The 23,537-nt window shown below is 36.0% G+C and overlaps 1 protein-coding gene across 2 annotated transcripts in view; it reads right to left on the reverse strand.

The window, feature by feature from the left end:
- Positions 1–23,537, reverse strand: part of LOC140162147 (protein kinase C beta type-like) — a 163,424-nt gene that overhangs the window by 14,304 nt on the left and 125,583 nt on the right. For both annotated transcript variants that reach the window (XM_072185421.1, XM_072185420.1), the window contains exons 3-5: positions 5,458–5,699; positions 4,634–4,822; positions 2,964–3,072 (exon numbers count right to left, since the gene is read on the reverse strand). In XM_072185421.1, the coding sequence (XP_072041522.1) occupies positions 2,987–3,072; positions 4,634–4,822; positions 5,458–5,629 (447 nt within the window). In that variant the 5' untranslated portion in view covers positions 5,630–5,699 and the 3' untranslated portion in view covers positions 2,964–2,986. The remainder of the gene's footprint in view (positions 1–2,963; positions 3,073–4,633; positions 4,823–5,457; positions 5,700–23,537) is intronic.

The following is a 23,537-nucleotide window of genomic DNA, read 5'->3' on the forward strand; positions in this document are numbered from 1 at the left end:
TAAATTTCCTGCAGCCTGAGTCTTCAACAAGAGCAATGCATTACCACTACTGCACTGCGAAGGTTAACAAATTAGAGCACTTTACGATTTACCGGTGTATTGAGTTATTGATTTATTTTCGCCAGCGTTAGCTGGCTATGATCTAATTCGGAGATCGTCTTTGTTTGCTAAAGAGATTACGGGGTACTAGCATTGGTTTGAATTACTTTGCGGAACTTTTTATGGTGAAAATATATAATAGACCTGTTATTGGATTTGTAAGAAAAAGAAAGTATGTTTTGCCGTTTCAACGAATGAAAACGAGTGAGAATTTCAAAAGTTATGGTTTGAAGGAAATATGACATTAAAAGTTCATGCCAGGCCTATAATAGTTTCCACAGCATATCAACGAAAGAAAATTATAGAATCCTTGTTATCAGGCGTTCTTAGATTTACATTAGCAGACCTCCTGGAGATCAGCACAGCATGAGATGTGAGTGTATTGATAACATGATTAAAACCTTTATGGACGTAAAAGTCAAGTAAAAATATCCTATATCCTGTATCGTTTTATGGATAAAAATGACTCAAAATGTCATTTATGAAATAATTTATCTTAAACATCAGTTTTGTCTTTTCAACGGGAAAAATTCGATGCAATTTCAGGGCCTATTTTTGATATGGGTATAATTTATATACATGTAGGCCTATTATAATTGAACAATATCAGTCTTTATACATTTTATAATGTGCTATATTAAGTATAAATTGCGAATTAATATAAAATTAATGTGCATGTATAAGGCAAGTATTAAAATCAGCTAAGGGTAGCCTAAAAGGCAGAAAAGACAAAAAGACAGAACAATTTGGAGTAATTAATTGACAGGAAGTTATAGGAGTTGTTTGGTTTGCTGTTTCTGTGTGCATGTTCTCATCATTGATGGTTTGGTGGACTGTCATGAAACATGATGGATCATAAAAAAGTGATCCTAAAAATGCCACCACCCAAACTTATTACAAGGCATCTTCTGCATTGAAGCTGGCTTTCCCTTTAAAGGGAATTTTTATTAAAATTGAAATATTTGGTGTTAATGTAAGTATATCGTTGTTTAATATTTGACTGGGTTTCGACATCCTATGTTCTTCAGTTGGTGCAAATAATAAGATAAAATTAGAAAAGGGTCAAAAGGATCAACTTAGAGCGAAACTGCCATTTTACAGTTAGCAGATTTTTGCAGGCTTGAACCTTTATTTGAATTGCTAACCAACGTTTATATAAAATTCGAAAACAACACGATAAAAACTTCTCATGGGAAAAGAAAATACGACAATCATGGCTTACCCTAAGGAAGAGACTTTGAAGGTGAATTTACACAAGATCATGAACCGATTGAGATGCAATCGCTCGCTAAAAGCGATGCATCGCCTCTTTGCTCTTGCATTTAACAATTTATTTATTTAAATTCTATGAAGTAAATTTTTATTGACATTAATGTTGATAATTATTGTGTGATGTTGATAATTGTTGTTTGCAATTAATTCAGTCCAAAAAATAAATTAGTTAAATAACAGGTAGATCCCGTAGTAACAGGCAACGATTCACGTGACAGAATACATTGATCACTCGCGGGAGTTGGTCGTTTTCAGCCTCGCAAAAGCGACGTCGTTTTTGCAAAAGCGATCGGTCGATCGTTTCGACGGTTTGAAAATGGAATTAAACCCAAAACAAATGTGCGAGTCGCTTTTCTGAAAAAGCGAAAAAGTATAAATTTAGCTTGACGCTGGTTTCAAGATGCACCAAGTATTCGTTATTCAATCGCTTTCAATTAGTTTTTATCTTCTAACGAATACTTGTTGACAAAAACAAGTTGTATTTGACATCAAAAATCTGGTGGAAATATGATATTCGTCGTCGTATCAAAAAGTATAAACCAGACCTTACTACCCTCTTCCTGTCTTCACAGTAGCACTGTCATGCCTTTATAAATAAATTACTGTTTGTGACACACATCAAAATAATACATGACTTATTGTGGCTTATATCATCCATCGGTATATATAAATATGATGCTTTATTCGGTAAACCTCTTTATATTCGCAACCGTGGTTGTTATAATGATCCTTGATCTCTTGGTATATTGAAAATCTTACATTGGATTTATAATTTGAGGGAATACGATGTATTGTTGGTCGAATCAGCAGAAAAAAGTAGTTCACAGCATCTTGCGAATGGTAGTGAGAATTAGAAAAAATTGCATTGCTCAATTCATAGCGAGCGTGTAGAAGAATTCAATTATCACAGATATATTTTTGTAGGTCCTGTGGTTCTTGAGTTATGTTGTAAAGAGGGCTGAAACAACAACACTTTTGTAAAACGTACATAGCTCATTAACAAAAATAAATTAAGCTAGTTTTCAAAGTATGTGATTTGTAGAATGAACTTTTGCAAAACACCAAACTGTTATTTTTCTATAATATATTGATTCAGATAATGAAAATCGATTTGTTTTACTGCTTCGACCAACAATACCTCGTATACCCTGAATGTGACAACGATTATGGTTAAAGGGGTATTGGCCTCAAAATAATTGTTAAAAAACAGACATAGATGTAAGGATTCTGCCACCGTTTTGTTTTGTTTTTGTTTGTTTTATTGTGCTTGTTGGAGGAGGGCGCACAGCACACAAAGACACACAAAGATGTTTTTGCAATTGTTGCTGTCCATGCACATATCAGGACACATTTATGCCTGAAACAGCTCATTATAAAAACATTGGTGTTGAAGATTTATACAGTGACCCCAGCGAAAGAAAGATATGTATAAATTTCCTAGGACAAGTCATTAAAATTCATCTGGCATTTGTGAAATGAAAAATAAAAACATATAAGGTATAATGTTGTGATTGCCGGAGACTTCCAGCTTCCTTAACTAAAAAAATGTATATTGTATTTGACCGGCAATTGCTCATTGAACACGTCCTTACCTATATAATCTCCATTGTGTAATTTATCTTTCTTTCTTGACTTGTGCGGTTGTGTTGCATCTATGGCCGACAATGCCAACACATCTCTTGTGGGTGGAGAATTTACAATCTGAAAAACAGAAGAAAAAAGAACTCATTTTAGCACTGTATAGACTTCCTATAAACATAATCAATCATATCAATTTGTAAGCGCTCATTAGCAAAGTGATAGTTCAGTGAATTTACAACCGTATGACAAAACAGGCGAAATCAGTAACTTTTAGCACAAGATTTGCAATTTAAAGAAAATTGGCCATGCTCATTCTAATGTAGCTAGTATTATGGCCAATATAAGTGTGCTCTTTCATTTAATGACATAAAATTTGAAAAATATTGTAAGGAACACTTGAGGTTTTGACTTTTAAAACCTTCATTTTGGTCAAAAAATGTGCTTGGATAGGTAGTTTTCAACAGATATACCATATTCGCCTTGCTATAACATTGAATTGCGTTATCTGTTGACCTAGTGTAAAAATAAAAAAAGTGTTTTTAAGGGGAAGTGTTTTAAAGTTAAAACTTTCGTTCGATACAAAACAATTTCTGATTGGATGAAGGGAACACTTGAGATTTTGGCAAAAACCAATCACAGATGTCTATTTTCCACTACTAGTACCGACTAGATCTCACACAGCTCTTATGCTATGCACTCAACCGTGTAGTATAACACAGACTGTGCGGAGACTAGACTCGCTGTGCTGGAAATATCTGTGTACTCGGGTGTATCATAGATTCATTTATAAGAGAATCGTTTTTGTAGTCAAACCTTTCGCACCATTATGAAGGCCCGAAAAAATCCCGGGTTATGTGTAGAACATTTACAATCTGAAAAAAATTCCATGTTATGTTCGCTCTTTGCAGGCTTCTAATAAAACATAATCAACTTTCCCCCAATCTGTAGGGCCGGAAAGGAGCAGGTAAGTCATTCCACTAACAGTGCCCCTAGCCATCACATATCTTGTGTGTAGAAATTTACAATCTGAAAAAATATTTAGAACTCATTTTATTACTTTACATATGTATTATATACAGAATCAACTTTTGCACAACTCTGCTCTGCGTGCTAGTCATGCGCTTCATCAACGGAAAAAGTTCAAGTTTTGAAATATTTTCTCAAAATATCAAGGGCTATCTTAAGAACTACTGAACCAATACTAGGCTTGTTTGTACTCATTTTAATGCAATTTTCATGCTGATTCCAAATATGGTCATGAAAATTTACATTATTTTCTGAAATATTTGAATTAAATTTTTTTTTTAACATGTCGTCTGCAGTCGACACCCGCGTGAAGAGAGTTAAGGGCCAAAAAAGGAGGAGATAACTCATTCCAACAACAGTGACCCTTTTAATAAAATCGGATAAATAAACAGAACCAACTTTGCTCCAATATTTAGAACCGAAAAAGTGTATGCAATTAATTAAATCAACAATGCCCCTATGTAGCCAACACATCTTGTGAGTAGAAAATTTTAATCTGAAAAAATGTTACCATTTTACAGGATACCTGCAAGCATAATCAACTTTCGCTCCACTATTTAAGCCCGAAAAGGAGTAGGTAATTCATTCCACCAACAGTGCCCTTAGCTAATACTTCTCTCTTGCGGATAGAAATGCACAATCAAATGTTACTTACTATGGCAACGGTATCCTTGGTGAAAAAATCCCCAGATGAAACTACTGCATTGTTCGCAGTATGTAGGCTGTTTAAAGTTAAAGATTTCAAAGTTGTGTCCCGTCTGCATCTGGTCATCCTCTGAGTGAGGGATTTGACATGGTGACGTCACTTTCTCAAAGCAGCGCTTGTGTGTCGCAAACTTACAGTCTGTGTGTAAATAAGCAATCATAATTTGTTTAATATATATAACCATCGTTTGACTCTTGTTCTTGCACCCCATAATTTTGTATTCATTACGTTTTGTTACCTGGAGAGATTTGATCACGTCTTTTTCAACCAAATCGACGCGTCGCGACGGTAATAACTCTTGTAGTGAGGGATCAACATTTAACCACAAATTCTCTCAGGCAAAACTCACTTCCTGGGAACCAAATACCACACAAGGTCATTTTTATGTAACTCATTGACCCATTTGTGTTACATACCGCCTCTAGCTATAATGACATCCTTGTGAATTGGTCAACTCATTGTCAGATACGAACCTCAGGAGGGAATTCAATTTTTGATCAATTCTCTCCAGGTAGTGAAACATAATGTATAAACGTCATGTACCGTTATTAACATCTACCAAAAAGTAATTACCCCACCCTTTAAATAATGGCCATTATTCCCGAACGGTTAATTGTATGCCACATTTGGGATATGCAGTTGAAGCAGAATTTATTTCTGCGTATTATGACACCTCATTTGTTGAAATGGGCGCAGTATTGATGTCACGGCGTACATTTTAATGAATACCCTGGATTTGAAACTTCCAGTAAAATACTATAACAAGAACTTACCTTTACAGCGGTAACCTTGATGATATAATCCAAAAATAAATCGATCGCAAAATTTACAATATGTAGGCGTGGTGAATGACTTGATGGCAAATTTGTGCGAGCTGTCATCAGAGTTTGTGTCCTCAACAGGTTGTTCCTCTGTAGGAACGACAGAATAATCAGGATCGGTCATGATGGCGGGAAACTATCAAAATGGCGGGAAATCAAAAACACGTGTGTTGTAGAATCCGAAATTGGGAAATCTGTAAATGTAAAAAGAAAGAAAACAGCTATATAACTTTTCACTTCAGGTATTCATGGTGTTATTAACATTCTGATCAGAACTGACTTCGAGATCTTTGTCATGCACTCAATGAATCTTAGATTGAAATGCAGTAATATGGAATGTAGATAATTAGTAGAAAGGATTAAGATAAATCCTCCTGAGAAATGGAACAAGACACTTTCTGAAAAAAGGCAGAGATTTTTAAAACAATATACCTGTTTGTTTCTGATTAATCATTGCAATATCAAGAATCATAAAAAAGAAAGAAAATAGTATTCTGTTGTAATATCGTCTGAGAATAAGCTTTGCTTGTATAGCCAAAGATGAATTAACCCCCAAATCAAAATTAGTAACGTTGATAACTCGATGATAATAGTGATGCAATCGGATTCAACCAGGATAAGTAATTTGACAATTGAATTATTATTATCATCAGCTAAACCAGTAACCAAGCTTACTATAAATGCCGACATCCTCAACATCCCTATCGTACTTGGTTGCGAAGTTATCTGCTTCTTAAAGGCAATCAAACATTATGCCTTACATGTTAAAAACTATTTGTCAAGCATTAATCACATAATTTTATTTAAAACAAACGCATATTGCCCTTAAAACAAATAAAAAAAGCCGTCTCTCACCACGCGAAGTTCAAATTTCCCGGGCACCGAAATTGCCTGTGGCGTACAATGACATCCCAGTAACACAATGAAGGCTGACGTCAATTGAGCATAAATAACCATGGTGTTATTGTCCTAAACAATTTCGGCGCGGGAATTTAGAATAGGTATCGCGTGTTGAGAGCCGGCGTTTTTATGGTCAATATGAGTTTGTTTTAAATAAAACTATGTGATTCGTGCTTGATAATTGTTTGTCTAACCTGTAAGGCATAATGTTGACGGAGTATTCCTTTAACGTCAGTTTCCCTTATGTAGTATGAAGTTTTTCGTGCCTTATATTTTTGCATGTATCTCAATTTCACATCAGATTGTAATGCTTATAAGAAGTGTTCGGAGACATCGTCATTTGCTCTGCACACATTTTAGGAACAATATTATCACGGCGCGCGCACTAGAATACATGTGTATATACAATTGTCCCAAGGTAGTTCCGCATTTCAGCTGAAAACACTTTATTTCCGCTCAAAATAAACAGCCTCGTCTATAAACATGATAAATATTGTTCCTAATGTTGACCTATTTCGTAATCTACGCCAACGGATTTTGATATTCAGTTTCCTAACCCACCTGCGTTGCTTTCAAAACTGCCAAAACTGAAATCATTTGCACAAATTGTATATAGATTCTGAACAAGTTAACTGACAATCTCTTCATTAAAACAATGAAAACAAACCAAAAACATGTTATATTATCTTTCATTTGTAAAGTATTGTTTTGCGTCTGCTAAAATATATTCCGTGCATATATCTAAAATACGATGATTCGTATTAATAGTATCTTCAAGTAGTCTTCGTTCTCACTGACAGAATGACTAAAAAACAAAAAACATTTAATTTTATATTTCTGATCATTTGTACACTATTGTTTTACTACGTAAATCTATTCCATGCAGATTATCAAAAGTAATATTCCTGAATATATTCCTGTAGTTTGGCTCTCATTGCAATGTCCTTTTTAAGCACTTTTAATTACAGCACCCTCGTTTAATAATTGAATGAAAAGTGCTTGGTGTCGTTTTCAAAATTAAAATGATTATGGTCTTTAGAGACTTCCTCTAAAATTGCTAGTCTCAAAAGATGCTTTATTGAAAAGAAACATTCACACATTAAATCTAAATCTTATCAAGTCTTCTCAAGTTAAAACACAATATCTATTATTAAGGGTAATGCTTACATACAAAGGCATTTATAAAGTGCCTTTAAATTGCACTGTTCTTTGCACCAAAATAATGTGTCCGAGACAGTGAAAACGTAAATGGGTGAGAAGTATCCGAACACAATATTTAAACGTTTTTACCATCGATGACACATTATTTGGGTGTAAAGGACACTGCTACTAACACCCTTCATGTCTATTTACCATAAAATAGTGCAATCTAATATAACCTTTTTGCCAGATATTTAAAAGTTTCGAGTGCGCGTAAGTGGCAACTCGTATCGTGGAAATATTGTACGCGTAACCAAGTGTAATGCTTTCGTAGAATGTGTTACGGCGCTTGACCCACCATTGCAGAATAAAGGACTCTCACGTGATGTGTTTTAACAAATCACAGTGCGCGATCTTGAATAATGGTGTCGTGAGGATTTGGAGTAGACCGATTCAACATTTTCTCCCTTCCAGATGATATACAAATATTAACTGTCTATGAGTTTAATGGTCGAAATATGATCACGAGGTGAAAGATGGATTGTTCCATTCCACGAACTCGTACATAAATTCTATTACTAAAATGCTATTTAAGTTCATCAACATAACACCATGTTTTGCCGTGATATACTTCACTTTTTTGGGGCCACACCATAACTAAATCGGCGAGTCTAAGAGTCAGCGCACGGCTTGGCGCTGGCGCACTGCGGCGCAGCACTATGATGGTAAAAACTATCACACGGAGAAGCTGATGGTAAAAATGATAAATGGCTATCAACGAATGAACTGTCTAGAATTTATGTATGAGTGATATAAAATGCATTATCTGATATGACCTGTTCCCATGAAATGAGCGTAAAGTCGCAAGTTGGCGGTTTCAAGACCTTCCAATTATTGAGTTGCAGTTCTTCGTTTAAAGACACCTGTATAATTAGTGGTATTTCCTTTGTCATGTTTGAGAATGTTGACATAATATGGTGTATTTTATATTCAATTCTGTCGCCATTCACAAAGGACTTACCACAGCCAATACAGGTGTCTTAGCAAAGAACATCAACGCAACTGTTGGAACGTCTGGAAACTCACAACTTGCGACTTTATGCTCATTTATTTCGTGGTAGCAGGTCACATGTTGTTGTTGTTTGATTTGGTTTTTTTTACTTTTGGAGCTGACTGATTCAAATACCTGCCTCATCAGTATAAAGACAGTATCTTGTTTTGCAACTCACTTGTACCTACTGCCTTTTGTCTTGGGCGATAGTAGGGCTTTAGACAAATAAGACATTTTGAAGTATGGTGGGCACAACAGGAGAGGGCGTACTTTGATTTGGGTAATCGTTGTATGCTTTCTTAGCTGACAAATATTCACCAAATCAATGTACGCTGATAAAGGATATGTTAAAAGGGCCCGCACTACTCCTTGTTCATGGGCCCACGAACTTATTGCTACGCCCCTGGTACGCCCTCTCCTTTTGTTCCCGCCATACTTCAACAAGGCTTGTTATGCCATTGATCTTTGTCCGGGGTATTTGATAGCACACTAGAATACGTGTGAATATAAACTTATCCCAAGATATTTCAGCTTTTCAGAGAAAATGGGTTATTTCCGCTCAAAATAAGCATCTTCATCTATTAATAGTGTTCTTAACGCTGACCCATTTCTTACATATCGGCCAACGGAAGTCCATATTAATATCACACCTGTGTCATTTCAAAAGTGCTAAAATTTAACTCAGTTTGAACAAAATGTACACTTTCTGTGTCATTCACTTAGGGCGGTCACGTTTTTCGAGCTTGCTCTTGTGATCGTCCTACCATCGTATTTACTCATGACTCTTAGTGATTATTATAAAGTGATGGTAAATATAAACTTGGATTAAATTATTTGGAGACATTGACATTAGTAAGTTCTACACCCATTATGAATAAATATTTAGAAACCGCACTAGAATACACGTGTACAGAAAATTGTCCCAAGGTATTTCCGCTTTTCAGAGAAAATGGGTTATTTTCGCTCAAAATAAGTATCCTCATCTTATTGTTCTTAACGTTGAACCATTTCTTACATATAGGCCAACGGAGGTCCATATTAATATCACACAGGTTTTTCACACCTGTGTCATTTCAAAAGTACCAAAATTTAATTCAATTTGAACAAAATGTACACTCTCCGAACAACTACAAAATATCCAGGGCCGGATTTACCATAGGGCCAGATGGGCCCGGACCCAGGGCCCCCAAAATTGCCCTGTACAGTGTGCATCTTCCATTTTAGCCAAAAACACCATGTTCTGGGCCAAAATAGCCTACAACAATTGCAAAATTGTGCTCGCTCCGCGCGCACTGGCCCGTTATGTAGCCAAATTCAGCTTCAATTCGGGCTAAAATAGTCGAAAAGTGAATTTTTTTTGCGCGCTTCGCAAATGTCCTAGTAAAATCTAAAAACTTGGCCACATGAGAGCACATGCCTTCTTCACGGTGCGTTTGGGGCATCCAAATTTTGGCTTGGCCCAGGGCCCCCAAAAAGGCAAATCTGGCCCTGAAAATATCCTATATATCTTTCTGATTATTACACACTTTTTATTTTGTTAGCTGTATTTCGTGTAAATAACACTATTAGTATTTTGCAGTTGGTTTTCGTTGCGCGCAAAGAGAACATTATGATTAATGCCTGGCAAGAACACGAAAACAATAGTCCTTTGAAACACATCAGATCATTTTAAAAAACACCTCAGAATAATTAAGATATATAAGATTTATAATTAAGATGAAAAAGTACTTGGTGTCACATTATACAGGAAATTTCAAATTCAAATTTCTACGGTCTTAGAGACTTTCTAACGAAATGAGCATAAAGTCGTAAGTTGTGAGTTTCCAGACGTTCCAACTGTTGCGTCGATGTTCTTTGCTAAGACACATGTATTGGCAGTGGTATGTCCTTTGTGAATGGCGACAGATTTGAATATAGAAAATAGCATATTATGTCAACATCCACAAACATGACAAAGGAAATACCACTAATTAGACTGTTTTCTTTTTAAAAAAAAGAACCTTAACTCAACAATTGGAAGATCATGAAACCGCCAACTTGCGACTTTACGCTTATTTCGTTAGAACAGGTACAGGTCACAAATGGTTGATATCAAAAGATGCTTATTAAAAAAAAACACATATCAAATCACAGCTCTGTCTTCCCGAGTGAAAATACAGTATCTGATTAATCATTACCCGGTATTGCCTTTTACTATTGGAGAACACTAATTCAATTATGCTCTCATTTAAATACACAGTATCTACCATTAATATCAATTATTACCCAATGCTGCCCTTGACTCATTCAACTATTCAACCTTTCAGAGTAAAAAAATAATGCATAATCCTCTATTATGTTGTTGTTTACTTTTAGAGCAACAGTGGCGTAGCAATGGGATTTTCATGGATTAAATGGGCACGCCAAAGAGTAAAGTGTCATTAAAATGACAAATATGGACAAACAAATTGCTGTGCCAACGCACCAAGACCTCTCACACACACGCGCACACAAAAGGCTGGCTACGCTGAGCAGCTGGGGAAGAGACTGATTCAAACACCCGTTTCCTGTTTTGTAATTTGTGTGGGTTTTTTACTTGGGAGATGGTATATAGCTTTGAGACATATGGAAAGGTTTCTATACAAAACAATTCTCTTATAAACCATCTACGCACAGTTTCCACCTCGATACACCTGAGCACACATTTTCGTCGAAGAGCTTCCAAGCAGAGAATAGCAAGCAGTGAATTGTCTCCACACAGTCTTTGATTACACTACACGGTTGAGTGCATAGCATCGTATGATATGTGGAGCTTCTATATAGCTGGAAAATGGGCCTCTGTAATTGGTTTTTGTCGAAACCTCATGTATTCCCTTCATCAAATCAGAATTCTTTTCCTATCAAATGCAAGCTAACACTTCCCCCTAAAAACACTTTTCGTCATTAGGTCAACTGATAACGCAATTCAATGTTATAGCAAGGCGAATGTGGTAAATCTGTTGAAAACTACCTATCCAAGCACATTTTTTGACCAAAAGTCAAAATCTCAAGTGTTCCTTACAATATGGTCAAATTTTATGTCATTAAATGAAAAAGCATACTTATACTGTCCCATACACTAGCGTCACTAGAATGAGCAATGGCCAATTCTCTTTAAATTGCAAATCTTGTGCAAAAAGTTACTATTTTCGCTTGTTTTGTCATTCGGTTGTAAATTCAATGAACTATGACTTTGCTAAAGAGCGCTTACAAATTGACATTACCTTCCCTCATAGGTAAACCGCAGCATCAGATATGTTGTTAAGTTGTAGATACTGCTTTAGTGAATTTGGGAATAGACTGAATAAAAAGCGGCTGCCTTCCAAGTAAAATAGACCTATCTGCTTTGTAATTTATTTCCAGATACACACGTTGTTATCCGGAAAGGTAAAATGAGGGTGTTGAGGAATAAATAAAAAGGAAAGTAAATCAAAGGAAAGAAATGAAAAGGGGAAATAGGTGAAATTTCAGTTAGCAAAACCTCCATACGAATACAATACACACTGTAACTCGTTGCTGTAATTTTGTTATTGATCAAATACCATCCAGTGTCCGGCGCGAATCGTGTAACATGATAAGACAAGTTCGGATTTGAATAACTAGGTTTAAGCCGTCGGCGCAATAACCTATATATGACCTGCTCCCACAAAATGAACATAAAGTCGCAAATTGTGAGTTTCGAGACGTTCCAACTGTTGCGTTGATGTTCGTTGCTAAGACACTTGTATTGGCAGTGGTATGTCCTTTATGAATGGCGACAGAATTGAATATAGAGTTCATCATAATCCCCATTCACAAACATGACAAAGGAAATACTAGTACCACTGATTACACAGGTGTCTTTAAACAAAGAACGCAACTCAACAATTGAAAGGTCTTGAAACCGCCAACTTGCGACTTAACGCTCATTTCGTGGCGAGTTACATAATGCAGCATCTGATGTAATTCTGGATCTCGGAAGAAGCATGTACATTGGGTTATTCCGGTTGAAATCCACACACCCCCTGTGGAAGACATAACCTTAATATTCCATAGCGGTGCATGGATTTCAACTGGAATAGCCCATTGCAAGAAAAGAGCTTCCACGAAAACACCTCATGCAGGGGCGTCGCTAGACCAATATGATTCGGGGGGTGTACAGTATGGTTTGCCGACGGAAATTTTTTGTAATTTGTTGACCCAAATTTTTTTTAGCCAGGACGGCGCTCAGAAATCTAAAAAGTGTAGGAGTCAAAATTTTTTTCAAAAAAATCTTTTTAACTAGTAACTACTATACCATTCACAGTATGTCTATTACGTTACAACAACACAATTTCGTAACACATTAATCTGTTATATGGCTCTCACAATTTACAATTTGCCGACAATCACACATACCTTTGACTACATTTGCCGACAGTCACATGGTTTTGCCAACAGCAGTCAAATTTTGCCGACAAAATTGTGTATTGGGGGGTGTCACACACCCCATACCCCCCTCCCCCCTCTAGCGACGGCCCTGACCTCATGGGCTCAGTGTTTGTCTACATCTCCATTATGTTATATATCAAAAGACGCAATAAAAAGAAGAGTTGTTTGTGTTGAAAATGTTCTATGGAGTTAATGTATAAATGTAATGCAAATCACTATTTCCGTATCCAATTTTGAAGCCATATAGTATCCTGACGAGGACGCCCTAAATATCTTTCAAAATTCTGATTTTTACACGATTGTAATGGACCTATCGAATTGAAACTCAACAGGAACGGTATACACTGTATAACAATCTCTAGTTCGATTGCACAACCATTCATACCTATCACATGCTTTATTGCATTAATATGCGAATTGCACCGTGGTACCTTACGGAGGGCAGAATTTTATAGTGGCGTAGTATTGAAAGTTATTGCTACACATATTTACTCTGTAAGTTTAGGATAGTAACAGCATATCAGTGTTTTTTGGTGTGTTTTTTTTAAACACAAAGCCCTTCATAAAATAACGGACCAGAATCACTTCTAATGCTAGTAACTTTAAATCATGCCATCATGGCACACAGTTTCTTAATTCTAATATGTTTGTGTGACAGATAAATACTAGTAAGTTTGTCGAGACGGTCGTCCTGATGTTATGGAGCTCCGTTCCTGATTTTATTAAAATCAGAAGGTAGCTCCATGACCTCTCCATAACTATTATGAGTCGGCGCATTGACGACTAAACCAGCTCGGCAAAGACTGCCCCACCCTTGTTGGGTCAGTTGATTGGGAGCTGGTCGGTCGACAATTAGTGAGTACATCAATTTGATTTGTAGTAACTTGAAATAAGAACTAAATATATTGCAAAGAAATTAATTTATTGGTTTCAGCTAGTTATTTTGTGTTTGATCTCGGTTTCCTCTTTTGGCATTTAACGTCATAATACTACATGTACTACTTCGTATTGGAGTATGTCTCCAAAGTTCAAATAGATAATAGGCATTGACAATACAAATGGAATTACGGCTTCCTCGTAGCAAACCCAATCTCAAAAAGCTACTTTATCATTGCATGTTTGTCGTAATTTCAGCGCATCTTCCTAGGGATTTTAAACATTTATCATACAATTACACATTCATATTATTTATTTGAATTCTATGAATTTTTTTACACCTTTGAAAAACGTTCCACATCTTCGCTTCGAGGAGAGGAAACAATTGGATGTCTATTGGGAGTAAACTGTCTGGATTTTCTATTTATTAAAGAACAAATGATGCGATCTGATGCATAACCCGTAAGATACAGTATCTGAGCAGAAATAGGTTAAGTTAATATTGTCATGGACTGTCCAAATAAACCAGGGTATCTTTAACCAAAAACATTATTCTTTAGTGCATTCAATATGTGTGTTTTTCTGTAACGGAATTGATGCCGCGAAATGCTTTTGTGACAGAGTTAGAGTACAGGTGATATTACAGCTGCATTTGAGTTTGGTTTGTAATAGGCTTGCGTTATTTTTATTAACTTGCCTGCTATTTTTGAATTTTTGTTCTTCAAATTATGCTTATTACAATATTACAAAGTGAAATTCCCAAAACCAAGCGCAGCTTTGAGCATGATGTTCCATCGATCTGCTGTCAGGGCCATAGCTACATTGGGCTATTCTAGTTTTAATCCATATGCCCCCTATGGAAGACATGACCTTAATTTTTCACACAGGGAGTGTGAATTTCAAATGGGGTAACCTGAATGAGTGACTTCATTACGTCTACACTCCCTGTGAGGTAACCTAAGGTCATGTATTCAACAGGGTGTATGGATTTCAACTGGAATAGCTCATTCATACAAATCTACCTTCCCAAGTAAAGCTGAATTAGTACAACGCTGAGCGATATCGATTGGTTTCTAGCCAATGAGATTTGCATTTTGTTGCATAGGGTATAGCGCTATAATCGCTCCTCGCTCAGCGATGGAGTATAAACTCAGTTAATACCGTAGTATGTGCTATTTTGTTTACGTGTAGATACAGCATTTTCACTGTGGGAGCAAACAAAACAAAAACACCTAAAATGTCCAAGTCAGTACCGGTATCCGTTTTTTATTTTAATTGTGACCTTCTACCTCAAAATGAGCGTAAAGTCGCAAGTTGGTAGTTTCGACACATCCTGACTGTTGATGTTCTTTGTTTACCGAGCACCTGTAAAGCCAGGTGAGCGGTCCATTATGCCACCATTCACAAATGATATAAGACATTCTATTGGCTTGAACAGGTGCATGTGGAACAAAGAACTTCAACACAACAGCCAGGGTGTCTCGAAACTACCAACTACAGACTTACAGCCATATTATAACATTTGCTGAGGAAGACGCCCTCACTGAATTTTTAAAATTCCTTTTTTTACACGATTAAATTGTACTTTATTAAACCAATATACCCTGCAAAAATCAAGACTCTAGGTGCTGTAGTTTTGTCAAAATCCGAGATTTTGAATAAAACGCCGGATTCGGCGCTTCATTATTACGATGGAATTATTAGTCGAACGCATACACGATGTTTATAACACACAGTACGTACACAGCGTGCGGGACGGTGATATACACAACAAATGGTCGTACCACAACATGACCGAAGGAGTGGTACGTATTGGCGACATGTGCGCTGGTAGTAAATTCCAATTTTCTTTGCTTTGCCGTAGTTGTTCGGCTCAAAAATAAAAGGGATATATCTGACAGTAAAAGCTAACATTTTATTGCAAAGAAATACTAATCTATTTTGTATGAAAATGTTATAATATGGCTTTAACACTTATTTCGTGGTAGAAGGTCATTGTGTTTTAACTTGGTAGGGCAGATATGCGGTAGATGCTTCGTCACTTTGAGGAGTAAATAAAAAAATGGAAAGAAAGCAAAGAAACACGATGAAGACATTAGTATAAAAAGGTGAATTTCTTATTGTCTCGTCGTTTTTCATATGTTGTGAAGATTATCTTAATAATTAAAAATTAATAGTCATGAAAATTCCCTTCCATTAATTGCTATGCAAGTTGGGGTGATTTTGTATCCCCGTCCATTATGACGTTTTGGTTCGTCTATTGTTGTCAATTGAACCATTGGCGTGGTATAGGTTGGCGTAAAACGAGTCAACGCGATAATTTCATTGCAATCCTTGGGTGTTTCTCCGTCTCGTATCTTCCTCACTGCAGTTGGTGTATTTCATCATCATGGTTATTTTAAAATATAGAAAGAGAAGGAATTATTTCGCTTTATGTTTGGTATGGGAATTCATTACAATTCCCAGCTCACACGTTAGATGTGTACATCTAATTCGACCTGATATTGGGGCCATCCCTATACCAAGTTTGGGCCCTAAGGCTACTTTAGTTCTTGAGCTAGAGGAGTGCAAAGCAGTGGTCTTGAGAAGTAGTTTGTTCATTTTTTTGTCTCTTAGTGTGAATACGGGCGTTAAGCTTTAGGATATTTGTGTGACACGTGTGATATGATAGTTTGATATAGTCGTGACAGAACAATTCAAATATGAACACAAGGATAATATATGGTGTGATTAAACAAAATCAGTCTGAAATCGGAGATTTTCAGTTTCTTATTGGATTGTAAGCAGCACTTGCAAAGCTACATTTTGCAGAACTGCCAGCCAGTTCAAAAGATACGAACAGTTAAAGCGTTCCCAAAACAATAGGAAACAAAATGTAAATACTTCCCTTGTTTGGCTATATCTCAAAATCAATATTTCCGACTTCCAACTGATTTTGCTTGATCACAATACACTTATAACCTCCTCTGTAACAAGGAATCTTTCATCATTTGATTTGAGATTTACGAGATTTTAGAGTCCATACCAATCAAGGTATTCCGCTGAAGATCTACAGACACTAGCATCCAAAACATTCGCATCTATTAGGGCACAGCTCTTAACCCCCATACATTTGCACATTCATTGAATGACCTTAGAAAATGTGGGTACAAAAACTCATACTCTGCAACTTGAGGTCAAATTTTGCACTATGAGTGTTTAATTGAGGTTATTGAACTATGGTATTGGGGTGAGGCCATTGTGGTCCATAGTGACAAGAGAGTGACGTTTACCAAACCAGTAGTATTTATTGCTCGCGATACATCGCTTGCCAAGTTTCCCCAATTAACAAGAAATCTCGGTACAACAAAATAATACAATGTATATGCTTCTTCCAAAATTGAGAAGTATAGCACTATTAGCAGGTGCTGTATTGTCTGTGTCGATCTCGCAGGTTGTTCGCCGACGGCTTAACTTTTGTTTTCAAAATTGAACTGGTCCTTATTGCAGAATTCGTCTTCAAGAACGCTGAACACTGGAAAGTTTTTGATCAATAACGAAATAGACGAAACATGGAAAATCGTATCCGTGCACACTGCAAGGTGGGATTGTACACCTACTAAAGAAAAGCCTTTACACGCCCAGGCTGGCGAGAAAACACCCTATGGGCTCAATAATATTGCGTTCTACATCTCTATGATGCATTAAAAGACACCATGAAAAGAACAGGTTTTGTGTTAAAATGTTGAAGAAGTGCAATGGGCTATTTCAGAAAAAATCCAGCAGAACATATAAAATTGAATCAGATATCTTCAATTTGAGAGCTCTTTTTAAACATTTCCGTGAGTATTTCCAAGCTTTTTCAAATAACATTGGCAACTGGAATTTTAGTGGTTTTCAGAAAGCAAACTTGGAAATCCAGACATTTTTGTTGTTGAAAAGTTACTCCTTTATAGGGGTGTGCACTTATTTTCTGGAATAGCCCAATTTAAACTTGAATAAACAGCCTGTAATATCTGAGCATCTGTATTTATCCATGTCAAAGCAACAAGGCAAGTTTTAGTGGCTATATTTATATACATTAAGGGATGGGGTATGAACGTTTCGACAGTATTTATTGTGGGACATTAGCGCACATCAGACATATCGAATTGCATTCTGAATACGAAGAATGTCCTTCTGATATCAACTAATAATGATTTTTGAAATTCGCAATGTAATACACATTTTATGGCAAATGATTAAAATTGATATTTAACAGTACTCGAAGTAAACTTTATAAATCTAATGATTTATACTTAAAGTGTATGTAGGTGGGATGAAAAGCCGACGATCAATTGAAAATTTTGACCTTTCGTATTGAAGATATGGATTTTTTTGCCAAAACACCAAAAAAAAAATTAGGTCCTTTTGGGAAAAAAATCCATATCTTCAATATGAAAGGTCAAAATTTTCAATTGATCGTCGGCTTTTCCTCCCAGCTACGTACACTTTAAGAATATGCCATTAGATTTAGAAAATTTACTTCGAGGACTGTTATATATCAAAAATGTGAAAAATGTCAAATTTTTATAATTTGTCATAAAATTTGTATTATATCGTGAATTTCAAAAAATTTCAGAAAATTATTTGATATCAGAAAGACATTCTTCGTATTCAAAATGCAATTCGATATGTCTGATGTGCTCTCATGTCCCACAAAAAATACTGTCGAAGCTCAAAACGCTCATTCCAGATCCCTTAAGCAATCCTTTTGTTTCAATATTAATGAATATGTGATGTGATCAAGCAAAATCAGTCGGAAATCGGATATACTGATTTTGAGATATAGCCAAACAAGGGAAGTATTTACATTTTGTTTCCTATTGTTTTGGAAACTCTCTAATTACTGATATCTTTTGAACTGTTTGTCCAAATTCAATGGGGTTTTCTGTAAAATGTAGCATTGCAAATGCTGTTTACAGTGCGAGAAGAAACTGAAAATTATGTCCGACTTCAGTCTGATTTTGCTTGATCACACCATTATCCTTGTGTTCATATTTGTTTCATTCTGTCACGACTATATCAAGCTATCATATCACACGTGTCAAAGCGATTGGCACTTTAAATCTAAACGGAAATTGCACAAAACACCCCAAGCTACACACATAAAGCAGTATATCAGTGTATTTTTAACACAAACTCGCTCGTATAATAACTGACCGGAATCACTATACTCATTAAACGTTGTGCTATACAGATAACTGATAAAAGGTAAATTTCAAATGAATTTTGCTCTCAGGTTCGTTCAATACCACTAATTTTCTGTTACAGAGTTTACAATTGGAAAATGGCTTATTTCCGGTGGAATTGTCTCATATTCAGAACTCTCACAGTTAAACCTAAACGCCACCGATATCAGATGAAACTAGATAATATAGATGCCAAATGATAAAAAGCTCAACATCACCTGAGACTTTTCTTGTTTTAACGCTGTGAAATCGTAAACACCTTAAAATGACAGTGCACCCTCGAAGATGAAAGTTACAATTAGGTAGGATTAATATTTACTAAAAACCGATGCCGTGCGGATGAATTTGGGTAATATTACAACAGATATGTCATATAATGAAAGAAAATATACCATTTTGAAGCATAAAAGCCCAACATGTAGGCTACATTTTTGGCAATATTACGTGGTCAATTGCAGTGATTTTAGGGCAATATTTGGGTAGTTTTGGGAAGCTTCATTTCTGCGTTTTTACCACCTATTTTGTCATCATTGTTGCTATCACCTCAATTTAGTACGTCAGCCATCTTGCCCTGTTAAGCATTATATTAGTGTATTTTTAACACAAATTCGCTCGTATAATAACTGACCGGAATCACTATATTCATTAAACGTTGCGCTATACAGATAACTGGCTAATAACGTACATTTCAAATGAATTTTGCTCTTATAGGTTCAATATCACTAATTGTTTCCTATTGTTTTGGAAACTCTTTAACTGCTCATATCTTTTGAACTGGTTGTCCAAATTCAATGGGATTTTCTGCAAAATGTAGCTTTGCAAATGCTGTTCACAATGCAATAAGAAACTGAAATTGAATCTGTCCGACTTCAAACTGATTTTGCTTGATCATACCATATATTATCCTTGTGTCCATATTTGAATTGTTCTGTCACGACTATATCAAGCTATCATATCACACGTGTCAAAGCAATTGGCACTTTAAATCTAAACGGAAATTGCACAAAACACCCCAAGCTACACGCATAAAGCAGTATATCAGTGTATTTTTTACACAAACTCGCTCGTATAATAACTGACCGGAATCACTATACTCATTAAACGTTACGATATACAGATAACTGATAAAAGGTAAATTTCAAATGAATTTTGCTCTTAAAGGCTCAATATCACGAATTTTCAAGGTAAATTTCAAATGAATTTTGCTCTTATAGGCTCAATACCACTAATTTTCTATTACAGAGTTTTCATTGGAAAATGGCTTATTTCCGGTGGAATTGTCTCATAATCAGAACACCCACCGATATCAGATGAAACTAGATAATATAGATGACAAATGATAAAAAGCTAAACATAACCTGAGACCTTTCTTGTTTTAACGCTGTGAAACCGTAAATACCTTAAAATGGCAGTGCGCCCTCGAAGCTGAAAGTTATAATCAGGTAGGAGTAATATTTACTAAAAACCGATGCCGTGTGGATGAATAATGAAAGAAAATATACCATTTATAAGCATGAAAACCCAAAATGTACATTTTTGGCTATATTATTAATTTTGGTCAATTTCAGTGATTTTAAAGCAATATTTTCAGATGCCACACAAACATATAGTTCTTCGTCGTATTTCCATACAGCGCCTTATAACCGCCTATTAGTGGTATATAACATGTATAATCAATAGAGGCCGTCAGCCTTTCGCCATCTTGTGGGTACAAATGATACGCGTGTTCATGCGTCTGATACTACGCGCAGGTCGCAGCTTGCCACGCAGTTGTTACCACGCATCAACGCGATGATTTTGCTGTTCACGCATGGAGATCGAACCATAGACTTGTTTGTCTGGAAATCGAACGACCATCGCAGCGTGTACCCATAAGATGGCGGCATATGACGTCACGCTTACGGCCTCTATAGGCACTTTATAGGACTTCACAATCGTTGGGTCAGGACCAAGTTCCTTAACTTTAATATGTTTGTACACGCACCAAATTACAATCGAATGTATCAGGTACAACAACTCACACCCTTTAACATAAGGTTAATACCATGGACTAAAAAGAAAAGATGCAGACGAATTTCAAACAGTTAAAGTTTCAGCATCACTCGATAATTGTCAGCGAAAAGAATGACACAGCGAGTCATAATGAAGTAATGTTCAAGTGGAAATAGAACATAACTAATTTTAACCGCATATTTAAAAATAAAGCTCTATGTCTATTCTCTAAATCCGAAGAGTACAAATGTAATTATCACTAAGATAATGAGTTTTGGAGCTAATTGCATGTTAGAATACAAGTCCATATAACATTGTATATTCTTAGTCAGTGGGAGTGGTCTAGTTCGTAGACACATTTCTGATTGGACAATCGCATGATTTCGGGTGCCGTCTATCAGGCCGTAGACGACCCCACGTCATCATGCGTCTTGATAATGCGTAACATGCGTGTAGAGGTTCGAGTATGTATCGCGCTGGATGCGTAGACTAGTGTGGAATACGCGAACGCGCTAGCAATACGCAAAACAGAATACGTGAAGTTGTAAACAAGTTTCGTTCATTTTATAATGAGGGGAGTTTTTATGACGGTAACTTAGTTTTTGCTTAAAAAATTTGTTTACAGTTATTAAAATAATATTTAACTGACTAAGAATGAGAATAAACGATAGGAATTTTTATTTTGCCTATCCTCAACCTATGATAGACGACAGGCAGGTCCAATATTTTTATCGTAGTGGTGCGCCGGCATCCACTACTCAAAATATTGGACCTGCCTGTCGTCTATCACACACGAGAGGATAGGCAAAATAAAATTCCTATCGTTTATTCTCTAAATAAACGTCGTTGCGCACCTTTTACCATCGCCGCATGTTATATGCAAACTACTTTCTATTGGACTATACAATGGGCTATTCCAGAAAATAAGTGCACACCCCCTATAGAGGAGTCCAGGTTTGCTTCTTGAAAATGACTGGAATTCCAGTTGCCAATGTTACTGGATAAAGCTTGGAAACATAAAATGTGTAAAAAATAACGGATTTGTCCAAAATGAGCCCCTCAAATTTAAAATTTTTGATTGTGAACATGGTGAACAATTTTTGCTGGATTTTTTTTTCTAATTTAGACACTTTGAAAGCCTAGATTTCCAGCAATCATAACTGGTCAAAAGTCTGGAAATCCGAGCACCTCTAAAGGGGGTGTGCATCTATTTTCTGGAATAGCCCAATGTAGCATGAAGAATCGGCGACAAATCACACGCACAACGTCGAGGTAGACAAGGTAAAAAATCGAGTTTCATTATCTAGATCAATATTATTGAAAAATAACACTTGATGTTTTGTAAAAAGTTCATTCTACAAATCATATACTTTGGAAACTTGCTTGATTTATTGTTGTTACTGAGTTATGTACGTTTTTTACAAAGGTGATTTTTTTCAGCCCTCTTTATACCATAACTCAAGAACCACAGGACCTACAAAAGTATATTTGTGATATTTGAATTCTTCTACACGCTCGCTATCAAATGAGCTGGGCAGTTTTTGTCAAAGCTCACTACCATTCGCAAGATGCTGTGAACTACCAAATAGCAACAGTTTAAAATAGTTGCTAAAATTTAATTGTACACACAAAACATCAAACAGTGATACTAGCTGGCCTTAAAACTATATAGCCACAAACAAAATAAGCCACTATATGGCAGTATTAAGCATAGCTATATCGGTATTATATTTGGTACAAACTTACCAGCACATGTGCAGAAATGAGAGAAAGAGAACATAAGACATAACATCCACAGCTCAATGTATATATCCTATATGTAATCCCAGCTTACTGACAGCTCTTTGGTACCATATTAAGTATAGCGCGAACGTGTAAATTACAGTCTGTAGTGAAAAGGATCTTCGTTTTTTCCCAAAAAGCGAAAGAAATATAGGATTTTGTCTTAAATATCCGGGAGTGCTGTGCGTCCAATCAGCGAGTGAGAGCTTATACTGCACGGGTATAGTGTCAGTATCTTTGCCATCTGGCATTGTGTATCGTTTGAACTTGGGAGTAGTACATCTTTTTAAAGGTGAGTACAACAATAGTATATCTCGGTATGATGTTATGCGAAACTTTGAAGCTGCAATGTGAATATTTCCAATCTCAGAGGACACTAAATCGTGAACCTCAATATCCATGTGTACCATCATATAGAATTAAATTTCCATATTGGGTACCAAACTCATCCTCAACAACAAAATGCCAACCTTTTTTACCTGATCAATGTAATTCAGTGAACCATGTCATAGAAAGTGAGAATGATACGAAGCTTTTACTGATTGATTTCTGTTGATATTTTAGTTTGTATATCATTAGCAATTCAATCAAGTCATGTGAGCCGTTAAACCTATAATAATTTTTTGGCAAAAAAAAATTTGAAAATATTTGTA

This window comes from Amphiura filiformis, chromosome 10, assembly GCF_039555335.1.
Source record: "Amphiura filiformis chromosome 10, Afil_fr2py, whole genome shotgun sequence".
Classification (NCBI taxonomy): Eukaryota; Metazoa; Echinodermata; class Ophiuroidea; order Amphilepidida; family Amphiuridae; genus Amphiura; species Amphiura filiformis.